Source organism: Bos taurus, chromosome 9, assembly GCF_002263795.3.
Source record: "Bos taurus isolate L1 Dominette 01449 registration number 42190680 breed Hereford chromosome 9, ARS-UCD2.0, whole genome shotgun sequence".
NCBI classification, from domain to species: Eukaryota; Metazoa; Chordata; class Mammalia; order Artiodactyla; family Bovidae; genus Bos; species Bos taurus.
In genome coordinates this window covers 87111226-87126786 of record NC_037336.1, presented here as the reverse complement: position 1 = coordinate 87126786, position 15561 = coordinate 87111226, and the positions used below count along the sequence as shown (strand labels likewise).

Below are 15561 nucleotides of genomic sequence, written 5' to 3'. Positions count from 1 at the left end.
GATCCACTGAAGTACTCTCGCCCGGAGAATCCCCATGGTCAGAGGAGCCCGGCGGGCTACAGTCCTCGGGGTCGCAAGAGTCAGACACGACTGAGCGAGTAAACCACCACCGCAGGAAGACTGCAGGCGGGAATGGGGAGGAAGGTTGAGCGGCGAGAAGGACTTGGAGGAGAAAAGAGACAGTGAGGGGCGGGGGGAACAAGGAGTGAGTCAGGAGTGGGCGGCTACTGCCCGGCGTCAGCGAGGCGGGGAGAAGGCCCGGGCGGAGAATGGACTGAAATGCGGGGCGAGCTATAAATAGCTCCCGCAAAGTCTGATCCAACCAGTTTCTAGGCGGGGATGGACTGGAAGCCTGACCCCGGAGCGCGACTTGGTTTCGTGGCTCTGGTGCTACTTGTGGCTCTCCGGTTCTGCACGGCGCGAGGCGGTGAGTTCGGGGATTAACCTGCGAGGAGAGGACACGGGGCCATAAGACCCGAGAGGGATGGGGTGTCCGAGGCGGTTCGGGGATCGCCGAGGCGGGGCAGCCTCCCTGCTTTTAAAGCTCCGCGCGCTCCTTTCCCGCTGGGCTCCTGCTCCCCGCTCCCACTGGCGCTGGTTGCCGTCCCCCTGCAGGGAAAAGACAAGATCTGGGTGAAAAAGGAATCCCAGCAGGAAGGGAGGGAAGGCAGGGAGACGTGAGAGCCAGGTCGGCGTCACGAAATGCTGCTGCAGCCCCCCGGGTTTCCCCGTCCGGAATTCAGAGTCACTGAAGCGGGTGCAGGAAAGGTGGCGGCCGCTTCCGAGGGACCGAACCCACGCGGTTCAGGGGAAGGCTGGGTGGAGTCTGACCAGTTGCGTTGGCCGCTGGAGAGGTGGCGGGAGATGGGCAAGGGTCTAGGTGCAGTCCACCACTTGGGCGGAGAGTAGGGGGGGACGGGCAGTGCAGGAGGGAGGGTCTGGGAGATGGGTGGAGTCTGTCCTAGGAAGCCTCCTTAGAGTCCTGCTTGGTTCAGTTCAGTTCAGTTCAGTCTCTCAGTCGTGTCCCACTCAGTGCGACCCCATTAATCACAGCACACCAGGCCTCCCAGTCCATCACCAACTCCCGGAGTTCACTCAAAATCATGTCCATCGAATCGGTGATGCCATCCAGCCATCTCATCCTCTGTCGTCCCCTTCTCCTCCTGCCCCAAACCCTCCAAGCATCAGGGTCTTTTCCAGTGAGTCAACTCTTCATATGAGGTGGCCAAAGTACTGGAGTTTCAGCTTCAGCATCAGTCCTTCCAATGAACACCCAGGACTGATCTCCTTCAGAATGGACTGGTTGGATCTCCTTGCAATTCAAGGGACTCTCAAGAGTCTTCCCCAACACCACAGTTCAAAAGCATCAATTCTTTGGCGCTCAGCTTTCTTCACAGTCCAACTCTCACGTCCATACATGACCACTGGAAATACCATAGCCTTGACTAGATAGACCTTTTTTGGCAATGTAATATCTCTACTTTTCAATATGCTGTCTAGGTTGCTCATAACTTTCCTCCCAAAGACTAAGCGTCTTTTAATTTCATGTGCTTGGTTACAACAGTATTTTTTCCATATCCCTCCCCATCCCAAGAACCTCAGGGCCTCCAACAACTTCCCATCTGTGAAGGGATCCTAAACCTGCCCTCTGTCAACTGGCACCCTATCCTCTTGCCTGAGAATTCACCCCAGCAGAAGCCTCCCAGCCTGGCCCCCAGGACATAAAGCAGGAGAGATGGGAGAAGAGTTTCCCAAAGTGTGTGACACAGGGCACGAGGGTGAGGACGGGCACCCCCACTTCTACCCTTTGGTCCCACATTCATATTCCCTGAGACTATGGAGACAGTGGCCTATTATAGCTATATTTAAGACAGGAGTTGGAGAACCTTTTCTTCAAAAGACAGAGAGTAAATCTGTTGGTCTCCACAGGCCATGTGGTGTCTGTGTGTGTTATGCATCTCCACATTTGTGCTACAAGAGCAGGAAAAGACGACCTGAAAAAAGCAAAAGAACCATGTGACTGCCCTGGGTCACAAAACAGTAACAGATGACTCCTCCCCTAGGGACTAGTGCAAGGGATGCCTTAGCTGCCTGTTAGTGAACCAAAAACTTGCTCTGTCCTACCTTGTAGGTTCTGGGTGGTGTGAATGTGAAAGGAGTGTGGGTCCAGCAGATATGGGCTACTGTCCCCTGACCCCTCTGCTCTAGAATGGCTTCCTTGGTCCATGGAGATGTAGGGGACACTGCACGAAGCCTCAGGCATGAGCAGAGAATAGTGTGTGCATGCTAAGTCGCTTCAGTCATGTCCAACTCTTTATGATCCTATGGACTATAGCCCACGAGGGTCCTCTGTCCAAGAGATTCTCCAGGCAACAACACTGGAGTGGGTTGCCCTGCTCTCCTCCATGGGATCTTCTCTCACTCAGGGATAGATCCCACATCTACTCCAGCTCCGACACTGCAAGCGGATTCCTTACCGCTGAGCCACAGGGCAGGCCCCAGGGAACGGTGGTCCTACAGTTCTGATGTCAGGCCTAAGCCACCTGCTCTCTCTCTTATTTGTTGCCTCTGGCCCTTCTTATGCCACACCACCATATCACTTTAATCCTATGGTGGCTGGTCTATGTGGACTAATGATGAGGGGTTGATGAGCCCAGATCATGATGGACAACACTGACATTTCATGACCAGAGGCTTCACCTCCACCAGCCCCCAGGACCATACCAGGAGCCACATTGAAATGCTGTAGTATTCCCCACTGCAATTCGCATGGCCTTGCTTCAGGACATAAAGGGTCTGTGTTGTGAACCTGCAAGTAAAATGCCATAGACGGCACATAGCACCTTTCTGACCACAGATACCTCTGACGTCACAGGTTCTGCTGGGTCATGTGCCCAGGAAGCAGGTCATTATTCACCACTCATCTGTGACTGCTTTTGTGCTAGGACAGCAGTTGTAACAGAAAACTATGGTCTGCAGAGCCTGAAATATGTCATATGTACAATTATAGAAGTCTATGGGCCACACTGCAAATTTAATGGAAATAGGATAGGGATAACACTCCTGAACCCTGGAAAGGTTGTAGGTTGTTAGTCATTTTCTCCAGGATATGATATTGTTTACACATACTATTGGGGAATGAAGGTCAGTGTCAAAAGTGTGAACTTGGAAATCGCTTCTATGGTAGCCCTCACAGCACGGTAATTTACTAACTGTGAAGATTTTTCATTCATATTGCAAATGCAATGGATGTGAAATGAGCACTATGAGGACCAGTGAATGGGTGACACTCCTGTGGGCAGCACGTGGGACAGATGTGTACTCCTTACCACAGATCTCAGGCACCACAGTAATAACAGGCGGGCCATGATGATGTTTCAGACTGTTGGACATGATGACAGTCCCACTCTAGGTCCTTATGAATGTGGGGGTGGCTTCTCTGCCAAGTGTACACTTACCCCAGTCAATGACCGTGTGGCTTCCAAAGGCCAGAAGGACTTCTGCACTTGCTGTGGTGATAAGAGGCCTCTCCTTGCTGAAGCCTGGCATCTCTGTCTCTAGTAATGGATTCTGAATATAAGACTTGACTCAGTGCTGGATACTGCACAAAGGACCCAGACATTTTGTTGGGATATCTGCACTCAGCCTCCTGAACATCCAGCCTTGTGTTTGTCTCTGTTTTTGTATATAATTTTTCCTTTTAATCATGTAGTTTTTAACAGGGCTCACTGCTCTTCCCTTTGCCTTTAGGATCGCCCTGTGCTATGAGCCAGTGTGGTACTCTCTGCAGTGAGTCCTGGCTACATTGGGGCTCTCTGGTCACTTTGGTCACTGCATCTGCTTTGTTTCTGACATACAGCACTCCACTTGGCATCGGCTCTTTCCCCTTCTCCTTCCTCAGTCCTGCTGGAAGCGCACAGGAACACCAATCCCACCACCGTCCCTGACCTTCAGCAAAAGTCACCCTTGAGCTGTTGGAGATGCTTCTCATCCATTCTTTCCTCTCGGGCTCCATAGAGCCTGGTGGACTGCACACTTTCCTGCCCTTTCATACTGTGTCCACCCTGGCACATTCACTTCTCTGAGCCTTTGATCCCCTCCTCTACCACCTGCCTCAGAAGTTCTGGATTTTCTCTTTCATGCCATGTGCGCCAGGCCTTCTCCAGGATTCCAAGACCCATCAAAGTGGTAGATCAGCAGCATCTCCCTGGCCTTGCTAAATCCTGTGAATTCTCCTTTCTGCAGCTTTGGGTTCTGTGTTGGCCTTATGAGCAGAGTAGAGATAATGTTATGTGGTTTCTCTGCTTGCTCAGCCTGTAGGTGGTGTTGGGGGCCAGGGGTGCCTTCCTGCTCTACCAACCCAGCCCGGCAGCTTTACTCGGCTCTCACATAAGTGGGGGGAGGAGGTAATGGGTCTTCTCCAGAACCTGCCCTCACCTGCATTTTCCTTCACAGACACTCACTCTCTTTTCTACAACTTCACCGTCGATCGTCACCCCAGTCCTGGAGAGCCGTGGTGTGTGGTTCAAGGCCAGATCGATGGGAATTTTTTTCTCTCCTATGACTGTGGTGGCACCAAGATCCAATCCACAAGTCCACTGGGAGAGGAGGTGAAAACTACGAACACTTGGGAAACACAGACAGAACCACTGAGAAACATCGGGGACTTCCTCAAGGGGCAATTGCCTGACATTATACCGGAAAAACACACGGCCAGAGGTGAGTTCAATTAAATTCAGTTCAGTCGCTCAGTCGTGTCCCACTCTTTGCAACCCCGTGGACTGAAGCACGCCAGGCTTCCCTGTCCTTCACCAACTCCCAGAGGTTGCTCAAACTCATGTCCATCAAGTCAAACTCATGTCCATCGAGTCCAGGGGTGAGTTAGGAAGTCCAAATACTGAAGGGGCTGCATCCATTGTTTATGGGTAAAAAATTCAATTGGGTATGGGTCCTTCCCTAGTAGTCCAGTGGAAGGAGCAGGCCTTGGAGGAGAGAACACGGCCAGATTACCTGGGCCCAGGGAAGGTGGACCAAGGTGAGGCAAAGAATTTGTCAAGTCCAAGGCTGAGCTCTTTCTTTTCCTTGGTGGAGTCAAGCCCTCTGACCCTGCAGGCCAGGATGACGTGCCAGTGTGAAGAGGATGGACACATCAGTGGATCCTGGCAGTTCGGCTTCAATGGAGAAATGTGCCTCCGCTTTGATTCAGAAAATGGACACTGGACAGAGGTTCATTCTGGAGGGAGGCGGATGAAGGAGAAGTGGGAGAAGGACAGAGCTGTGACCGACTTCTTCAAGAACGTCTCCATGGGAGACTGTCAGGCTTGGCTTCAGGATTTTATAGTGTGCTGGGAGAAAATGTTGAAGACCTCAGGTAAGTGAGACGAGTATAAGGAAGTGGTAGTCCACCCAAGGTGATATGGACCCAATGTCTGTGTGCATGTGTGTATCTGTGTGTGTCTGTGTGTGTCTGTGTGTATGTGTGTTTTGGCAAAGTGATCCATCTAAAGTGAGCTGTTCCTGAAACATGGATGGACCTAGAGAGTGTCATACTGAGTGATCTAAGTCAGAAAGAGAAGGAGAAATATCATATGACATGCCTTATATGTGGAATCTAAAAAGAAACAGTACAAAAAACTTAGAAAACAGAAAGAGACTCACAGACTTAGAAAACAAGCTTATGGTTACCTGGGGGAAGGGATAGTTAGGGACTCTGGGAAGTTCATGTACACGTGCTATATGTAAAATGGATAACCAACAAGCTCCTACTGAATAGCACATGGAACTCTACTCAGTGTTATGTGCCAGCCTGGATGGGAGAGGGGTTTAGGGGAGAAGGGGTACATGTGTATCTATGGCTGAATCCCTTCACCGTTCACCTGAAACTATCATAGCACTGTTAATGGCTGTACCCCAATTAACAATGTTTTTGGAGTGAATAAAAATAAAATAAAAGAATGTAAAAAAATAAATTTAAAAAGTGAGTAGCTCCTGGGAGAACAATGATCCGGGATGCTCTGTCATCCTCGTTCCCTTTCCACCTCCTGATGTCCTTTCCTCACAGAACAGGCATTTGGATGACTGAACATGGAGTTTTGCTGATCCAAATCCTGTAGACATCTTTTTTATTTCTGGGATTTATTTCTCACTGTACCCTCATTCCAGAATCTTCTTTTAAATGTCACCAATTCTACTTCGGAAAACTGTCAATACCACCTCTGCTGTCAGCTCCTGAGGACTCCATCCTCAGGTCACTGTCTCTGATGTCACAGCAGGACTGAGTGGCTGTGTTGGAAACCTTGCTCCCCCATTAGCTGTCAGAGCCCCGTAAGGACTGGGCTCCTCCCTTTCCCCCATCTCACCTGAGGATCTATCACAGGGGCCTCCATGTGATGGGTACAAGCTGTCTGCACCCATCTAGGGGTACCTAGGGTACCTGAATTCTAGGGGTACCTGAATCAGGGGGCCTGAGGAGGCATCTGGTGAGTTTGGTCTGGACAAAGGATTCACTCTTACTCTCCTTGCAGCATCACCGACCACAGTCCCCCAACCAGCAATCACATAACCAAGATCATCCTTGGAGTTCTCACCGGTTTCATCATAATAAGCATCGTAGCGTGGATCATTCACAAGAACAGGTACTGAGGACAGAATTCAGAGGGAAGGCAGGGGCACAGGTCCTGTCGTGAGGCTGGGGACCCGGTGACTCCCAGCCAACCCCTCCCCTCACTGAACCTCCTCACCCTGGAAATGAGCCGGGGGATAAGACCCCGTATCATCTGAGAGCAGAACTCGACAAGCTCAGCCCTGAGTTCTGAGAGGTCCCCGCTGTCAGGTGACATTGTGAAAAGGGAGGCGCCTTCACTAGGCTGAGGGCCTATTGATGCTTAAAGGGTTCAGCCAAGTCCCCTGACTGAGCACAGACTGCTGGCTGGCAGAGCCCCGGTAGGTGGTGTGAGAACAGTAGGCACTCAGGGCGAAGGCAGGACTCACGGGGGCTGAGAGCAGCATGGGGGCTCCACATGATGTGTCAGCGAGGAGGGGACCTACCCAGGGGCCCAAGATGAGAGGGGCCGGGCTCTCATCCCAGGAGGAAGGGGTGGGAAGGCCTTTGCAGACCCAACTCCAAAGGCCTGTTCTCACAGGAAGTGGCTTGGGTCACAGCAGGCAAGGCAGGAGCCCCACAGCAGAGACTGTGGGAAGGGCTGAGGCCAGGCCTGTGCTCCTGGAGCAGCAGCAGTTCTGTCTCAGCCTGTGGCCTCTTGGGGACCCAGAGACTCCATCACTCTGTGATATTGCCTTGAGCAGAGGTGCCTGGGGATGGGTGGGGCTGAGCTGGGGTGGAGGCGCCCAGCTGAGCTGCACCAGGAAGAGATGGGGGGCCACGGACCCTGGTCCTGAGGGCTGTCAGTTGCTGGCTCAGAGGCTGCAGGGCAACGGAGGAAGGAGGTTTGCCTGCAGCCCCTTAAGGCTGTCAGAAAGCAAGGCCCCTCATCTGGGGACCTACTCTCTGGTACTTAGGCACCCCCTTGGGAGGATCTGGACCTGAGTAAAGGAAGCAGGTTGATTCCTCACTGGCTCCAGTCCTGAGCCTAACCAGGGGGTGTCAGGGCCTGGGTGACTCAGTGATACAGGAAAGAAGGAGGAGGTGAGAACAAGCTGCTGGGCCTGGGGTGGGGGTGCGGGTAGAGGACATAGAAGCCCCTCAGTGAGGAAGGAGCTGGATGGGGGCTGGGGAGGGGCAGCCCCAGGAAAGTGGCAGGAATTCCTCAGCTTCCTGGACCAAGGCCTCTTTCTTTTCTGCAGGAGACAGTGCTCCCAGGAAGCCCCTGACAGGTGCTCTGTTGGCCTCAGGACTCAGTCTTTGCTTGGCTGCTTTTGTTCTCCTGCGTTCACTTTAAAACCAAGAGATCAGACCTTAGGAATCCCAAGTCTGTCTACCAGTTATGATGACACAGTGGCTGCACCATCTCGAGTCTCTTGTCACATCTAATGAGCATCCTCCTCAACATCTCTATTTTTATCAAATCTCCTTTCCCACTTCCTCTTGGTGTTGAGTGATGCAATCTCTGCACTGATACTTTCAACTACTTGAACAAGAGATCACCACAAACATAACACTTTCAATCTTCTAGTTTTTGGAAAATTAGACTTTTCCCTGCATCGTGACCTTATTCTTAAAAATGATGATATTGCTGGAAAAATACATCTGCTATTACAGGACCCTATATCCAGAGAAACAACTTCATTATATTTTCAAAGGAATAAAATTTTACATTGACTGGTTCCCTTCATAGTTGGTGCTGAGTCATGTTCGACTCTTTGCGACCCCATAGACTGTAGGCCACCAGGCTCCTCTGTCCATGGGATTTCCCAAGCAAGAATACTGGAGTGAGTTGCTATTTCCTTCTCCAGGGGATCTTCCTGATCCAGGGATCAAACTCATGTCGCCTGTGTCTCCTGTATCTCTTTCGTTGGCTGATTCTTTACAACAAGTGCCACCTGGGAAGCCTTTATAGTGATTCTTAAGTCAACATCTCTATATTGCAGAAAAGTTAAGTACTTCATGCCTGTTTTCTAATCCAGGAGAAAAGTCATGGTATGTCTCCATTCCTCCACATTATGGGATTAAATAAAACCAGTGATAATGCTTTATTTCTTGTGGAAACAGAGAATTTAAGGATCATTCCTAAAGTAACATGCAGTCCAGCTGTGAAGTGATCCTTAAATTCTCTGGATTTTTAAATGTATATATCACCATATCCCAACAGTAGGTCTGTGTTCACCCTACTATGCAGCCATCCGAGTGTTAGTTCCAGGATGGAAAACATACTCTAAAAGCCATGTAGATAGAGGCCAACCTCAGAGATACTGTAGGCTGGCTTCCAGACCAGGGCAATAAATTAAATTTCACAATAAAGGGAATTTCCACTGCACATAATACTGTGTTGACATGGAAGTCTGTTAAGTGTGCAATACCTTTATGTCTAAATAAACAATGTACAGACCTTAACACACAACACTTTGTTTCTAAAATAAAATATGTTGAGCATCGTCTGAGCCTCCAGGGAGTCACCATGTTTTTGCTGGTCGAGGGTCCTGTCTCAGTGTCTGTGGCTGCTGACTAATTAGGGTGGTGGTTGCTGAGGGTTTTGGTGGGTAGCACAGTTTCTGAAAAGACAGCAATGACATTTGCCACATCAATCGACTCTTCCTTTCACAGAATTCTCCCAGCATGCAATGCTCTTTGACAGCGTTTTACCCATAGTAGAACTTCTTTCAAATTGGAGGTAATCCTCTCAAATCCTCCTCCTGCCTTTTCAACTACATTTATTCTAAACTTAAAATAGTCTAAGTCCTTTGTTGTCATTTCAACAATCTTCACAGAATCTTCACCAGGAGGAGGTTTTATATCAAGAAACCACTTTGCTCATCCGTTAGACTCAACTCTCATTTATTCCAATTTTATCATTAGATTGCAACCATCAGTCCCATCTTCACATTAGGCTCCACTTCCAATTCTAGCTCTCTTGCTATTTTCACCACATCTGTAGTTACTTCTTCAAAAGCGAACTCTTGAACCCCTCAAAGTCATCTAAGAAAGTTAAAATCAACTTCTTCTAAATTTCTATTAATGTTGAAACTTCAACCTCTATTCATGAATCATGAATGTTTTGGGTGGAACTTATAATCATGAACTCACTTTAGAAAGTTTTCAATTGACCTTGCCCAAATCCATCAGAGGAAACACTATTTGTGGCAGCTATAGCCTTACAGAGACTATTTCCTAAACACCACGACTTGAACATCATGACTACTCCTTGATTCGTGGGCTGCAGAACGTATGCTGTGTTCAGATCAGATCAGTTGCTCAGTCGTGTCCAACTCTTTGCGACCCCATGAATCGCAGCACGCCAGGCCTCCCTGTCCATCACCAACTCCCGGAGTTCACCCAGACTCATGTCCATCGAGTCAGAGATGCCATCCAGCCATCTCATCCTCTGTTGTCCCCTTCTCCTCCTGCCCCCAATCCCTCCCAGCATCAGAGTCTTTTCCAATGAGTCAACTCTTCACATGAGGTGGCCAAAGTACTGGAGTTTCAGCTTTAGCATCATTCCTTCCAAAGAAATCCCAGGGCTGATCTCCTTCAGAATGGACTGGTTGGATCTCCTTGCAGTCCAAGGGACTCTCAAGAGTCTTCTCCAACACCACAGTTCAAAAGCATCAATTCTTCGGCGCTCAGCCTTCTTCACAGTCCAACTCTCACATCCATACATGACCACAGGAAAAACCATAGCCTTGACTAGATGGACCTTTGTTGGCAAAGTAATGTCTCTGTTTTTGAATATGCTATCTAGGTTGGTCATAACTTTTCTTCCAAGGAGTAAGTGTCTTTTAATTTCATGGCTGCAGTCACCATCTGTAGTGATTTTGGAGCCCCAAAAAATAAAGTCTGACACTGTTTCCACTGTTTCCCCATCTATTACCTGTGAAGTGGTGGGACCAGATGCTGTGTTAGCAGGTGTGAAAACAACGTGAGTCTCATTGTACTTCTCCATCAGGGCCCTTGGGTGCTTTCTCAATGAACAGTGATATCTTGAAAGGAATCTTTTTTGGGAGCAGTAGGTCTCAACAATGGATTTAATATTTTTGGTAATCAGTGTTGTAAACAGATATGCTGTCATCTTGACTTTGTTGTTCCATTTGCAGAGCACAGGCAGGGCAGGTTTAGCATAATCCTGAAAGTCACTAGGATTTTCAGAAGGTAAGTGAGGCTTGGCTCCAACTTCAAGTCACCAGCTGCATTAGCCCCTAACAAGAGAGTCAGCCTATCCTTTGAATCTTTGAAGCCAGGCACTGTCTTCTCCTTGCTAGCTATGCAAGTCCTCAGGGGCATCTTCTTCCAATAGAACACTCTTTTCTCTACACTGGAAAGCTCTAATTTAGGATAGCCATCTTCAGAGATTATTTTATTAGATCTTCTGGATGACTTGCTGCAGCTTCAGCATCAATCCTCTCTCTTCCACTTTATGCGCTTTATGTTAGGAAAATGGCTTCTTTCCTTAAAACTCATGAACCAACCTCTTCCGGCTTTCAACTCTTTTTTCTGCAGCTTCCACACCTCCTTCAGCCTTTGTAGACTTGAAGAGAGCTAGGGTCTCGCTCTGGATTAGGCTGTGGCCTAAGGCAGTGTTGTGATCTTTCCTCCAGTCCACTGAAAGATTCTCCATATCACCAGTAAGGCTGTTTTGCTATCTTCTCCTTTGCGTGTTCACTGGAGGAGCACTTTTGATTTCCTTTAAGAACATTTCCTTTGCTTCACAACTTGACTATTAGGGGGAAGAGGGCTAGTTTCTGGCCCATCTTGGCTTTGACGTGCCTTCTTTAAAAGCTTAACCATTTCTATCTTTGGATTTAAAGTGAGAGAGGCATGATTCTTCCTGTCAATGGGACATGTAGAGGTAATGTTATTAATTGGCCTAATTTTGATATTGCTGTGTCTCAGGGATTCAGGAGTTTCAGGAGAAGATGGGCGGGTCAACGGAACAGTTAGAACACACACACATATCGGATGGCAATGTGCCCATGATTCCTGGCACCCCAAAACAATTAAAATACTAACATGAAAGATCATTGATCACACAAAGGCAAAAATCAAGATGGCCAAGTAGGACGCCCTGAGCTCCACTCTCCCATGAACACACCAAAACTACAGCCACATACAAAACAGCTGTCTTTCCGAGAAAATGACCGACCTGACACCAGCAGAACATCCCCTCTATAACCAAAATAGAGAAAGAACCACGCTGAGAAGGGCAGGAGCAGAAAAGAAGGGATCTAGTTGGGACCCTTTGGCCAGGTACTCTCAAACGGAGAGGTCATCACAAACTGGAGCATTCTGCCTAAGGAGCAGGAGGTTTTGGCCCTACATCAGGCACCCCAGCCCTGGTGCAGTGCTGGAAGAAGCAGCCCCATGCCCCCACTCCCCCACCCCCATTTTAGAAACCAAGAGGGTTTATGATCTGGAGTACTGGAGGACTATGGGAAATGGAGACTCCACTCTTACAGACCATGGGCACAGAATTGCTTGCTCCCTGTCCCAGCACAGAGTCAGCAGATTGCAAAGTGTCTGGTGCTCTGGCCAGCGTTTGGAGACGATGCCTAGCATTGGCTGGGGCTCACAGCCAGCAGAGCTCCAGACAGGAGACTCCCCACAATCCATTCCCCCACCAAAACACACACAGACACACAGGGAGAAGCCAAAGCTTGGCTCTAGCCAATCTTTCAGCTCTGCCCCACCTCCATGTGATGCCAGCCCAGGCTAAGACAATCTCTGCAGGTCCCTGGGATCCTGATGAGTTGTGTGACTGCATTGCCACACACAGCCTTATCTGGTAGAAGCCCTGACTCACACCAGTCTGGCACCATGCTCTACCTTGGGTCACCCAGCTGCCCCCCACGGAGAGCAGCAAATTCTGTGAATCAACAGGTGCAAAGGAGGCAAGAAGGTTCTCAACTGACTCACTAAAGTCTCTGTGTGGGACGGACCTATGCTGAGAGGCTGGTTGGAGGACAAGAGACCCACAAGTGTGGGCAGGACTCAGGGTTGGGTGGGGCAAGAGCTTGGTGGGGCCAGGTGAGCTGTGTGGGGAGACACTCCCTTATGAAGGGCTGGGGGCGGGAGCCTGGGTTGAATCCCCTGGAGGAGGCAACCCGGAAGCGCCTGGTAGACTCAGACCACAGGGAGGAAGGACTGGGAGAACAGGAGGAAGTCAGAGGCTGCCATCAGAGATGGGCCAGGTTGGCCCCGTGTGAGGAGTGTAGGGCCCAGGGACCTGGGCACCCAGACTCACCCCAGGCATGTCCCTGATGCCCGGCCTCACCCCAGATCCCCAGGCGTGAGGTCAGAGGTGGAGGGCTACAGAGATTGGAAATAGTACCTGAAGCAGTTTCACGGATGTGGACTATAGATACCTCCAGAAACAGGAATCTAGACAAAATTCTGACTCTGCTAGTTTCTTCTCTTGACATGCCTCAATTTACACATTTGTAAATGGGAAAAGCTACCTACGGGAATGAAGAGAGGCTAAACATTCATTTAGGACCTGAGGAGATCATGCAGGTAACCCTGAATTTGTACATGCTGAGGACTCGCCAACCCCCGTCTCAGGAGTTGTTGTTTAGTCACTAAGTCATATCTCTGTGGTCCTGTGGACTGTAGCCCGCCAGCCTCCTCTGTCCATGGGATTTCCTCAGGCAAGAATATTGGAGTGTGTTGCCATTTCCTCCTGCATGGGATCTTCCCCATCCAGGGATGGAACAGACATCTCCCACATTGACAGGCGGATTCTTTACCGCTGAGCCACCTGGGAAGCCCCTTATCAGGTGTTAGTGCCGCTAAAAACACACAAGGAACACGGGGATCCAGAGAAGGGGATGGATAGAAGAAAGGTGAGGGACAGATCACTGAACTTTTGAGGAACATCAGTCCCACAGAGGGTGTGGGGAGCCTGGGGGAGCCCCCAGAGGAGACTCCAGTGGGAGGACTCTGGGGACTGATTCCCTTCTCCACTGGCCAACCAGGCTCCTCCCCAAGGGTGGGTCACCCCGGGGCTCCAGGTGGCAAGGGCTGCTGGCACCAACTTCAGTCGTGCTTCCTGGTCCTGCTTCTGCTGCCCAACTGTGTCCACGAAGCGCAGCGTGGTGAGTTCCCAGTGAACCTGCTGAGAGAAGGCGGGGATGATGCATCATAACCAGAGAGCGGGACCCGAGCTGGCCTTGGTTAGAAAGCCCACGGGCGTGGTGTTGCCTACGCCTCCTCCTCCTCAATCCTTAGGTGAGCTCCTTCCCTTGTTGGCACCTGCTGGGCTGGTTGGCCACTTTCAGGCCAGCAAATGGGCAAACTTGTTGAAATAGCAATGCTCACACAATGGGAGGTGGGGAGGCGAGAGGACAAGGAGAGCATGGCAGGAAACACTGCCATCCCTAAGCTCCCAGCCCCTCAGCCATGCCTCCAGGAGTGGGAGCCCTGTAGCAGGGATGGGACAGGCGACCTTCCTGTGGGGAGGAACCGGGACACCCCCTGAAAAGCACACACCACTGATCTCATCTGTTCACACAAACTCTTCTCCTCCACACGACCCCCTGCCCTTGACTCCCAGGCCACTTTACCAGCTATAAACCACTGTGCCACCCCAGGCTCTCCCTTCCCCAGACACATCCCCTTAGTGGTCACAGCTCCTCCCCCGCAGCTCACTAAGTTCATTCCACATCTTTGCATCCCGAGAAGCCCAGGGCCTCCGATACCTTCCCACCTGTGAAGGGACACGAATCACACTCTCCACCACTGGCATCCTATCCCCTTGCCTGAGGACTTACCCCAGCAAAAGCCTCCCAGCCTGGTCCTCAGGAGGGTCGGGAGATCATCGCCCAAAGTGTGACACGGGGCCTGAGGGTGAGGAGGGGCACCCCCACTTCTACCCTTGGGTCCCACATTCATATCGTCCACAAATCATGGAGATGGCAGCCTATAGTGGTTATTGATTAAGACAGGAGCTGGAGAACTCTTCTACAAAGACAATAAATCCGTTCGTCTCTTCAGGCCTTTTGGAGTCTGTCTCTGTGCACCTCCAGGTTTGTGGTGCAACAACAGGCAAAGACAACGTGAAAAACCAAAGGAATCCCTCTGACCACTGCCCTGGTTTGCGAACTCCAGCACTGGGTGACTCATCACCTGGGCAATTATCCAGGGGCTCCCTCAGCTGCCTGTTTATGAGTCACAGCCCTGCCCTGTCCTGCCTTGTAGCCTCTGTTGGTGGGAATGTGATAGGAGGGTGGGTCCTGCAGTTACAGGCTAAGGTCCCCCTCCTCTGCTGTAGAGTGGCTTCCTCGGTCCAAGGGGCCACGGGGACCCTGTGTAACCACAGAGGTGAGCAGAGGACAGGGAGGTACCACAGTTCTGCTGTCAGGTCTTGGTCCCCTGCCTGTCATCTTATCTGTTCCCTGTGGCCCTGCTTATGCCAAACCACACAATCACTTCTATCCTATGACAGCTGGCCTCTCAGTAATGATTACGGAGTGGATGAACCCAGTTCATCAAGACTGGAGGTCCCTTCTCTACCAGACTCAGGACCATAACAGGAGCCATGTTTAAATGTTAGGCTTTCCCCACTACAAGTGGTGTGGCCATGCCTCTGACCCTGTGGGGCTGGGTTGTGATGCTCTGATTAGGATGTCACAAGCTGTCCCTGGGTGAGGGCATGGCAACCCACACTGGTATTCTTGCACAGAGAATCCCACGGACAGAGGGACCTGGTGGGCTACAGTCCATAGGGTCGCAAAGAGTCAGACATGACTGAAGTGACTTAGCAGGCAGGCAGGTTACCTCTGGCACGATTTCCCCAGCTGGATGGACTTCTGTGTCATGGGTGCTACAGGGTCCTAGGGTCCCAGTGGCAGTTCCCACCACACTCTTTCCTTCATGTCCTTCCCATGAACACCTTCCACAGCTGAGTTGAGCAGTTACAGAGGCCTCTGGTCTGCAAACCCTGAAATATTTAGTGT

At 50.5% G+C, this 15561-nt stretch overlaps 1 protein-coding gene across 3 annotated transcripts; it reads left to right on the top strand.

The window, feature by feature from the left end:
• The first annotated feature begins 324 nt into the window (after positions 1-324).
• Positions 325-5199, top strand: LOC101903261 (UL16-binding protein 3). Of its 3 annotated transcripts, none has more exons than XM_059889933.1 (3): positions 325-427; positions 4456-4719; positions 5113-5199. In XM_059889933.1, the coding sequence occupies exons 1-3, from the start codon at positions 340-342 to the stop codon at positions 5133-5135; spliced, it is 375 nt and encodes a 124-aa protein (XP_059745916.1). In that variant the 5' UTR covers positions 325-339; the 3' UTR covers positions 5136-5199. The 3 variants fall into 3 exon arrangements, with proteins under 3 accessions (XP_059745916.1, XP_059745917.1, XP_059745915.1); XM_059889934.1 differs by having other exon boundaries at positions 5097-5184; XM_059889932.1 differs by having other exon boundaries at positions 5092-5171.
• Positions 5200-15561: the final 10362 nt, after the last annotated feature.

What these genes read in the sequence shown, in the direction of transcription:
- LOC101903261 (XM_059889932.1), top strand. Translation starts at nt 340, where the DNA reads ATGGACTGGAAGCCTGACCCCGGAGCGCGACTTGGTTTCGTGGCTCTG. An exon ending in GTTCTGCACGGCGCGAGGCG is followed by an intron (nt 428 to 4,455) that starts GTGAGTTCGGGG and finishes TTTCCTTCACAG; the next exon opens with ACACTCACTCTCTTTTCTAC. An exon ending in GGAAAAACACACGGCCAGAG is followed by an intron (nt 4,720 to 5,091) that starts GTGAGTTCAATT and finishes TCCTTGGTGGAG; the next exon opens with TCAAGCCCTCTGACCCTGCA.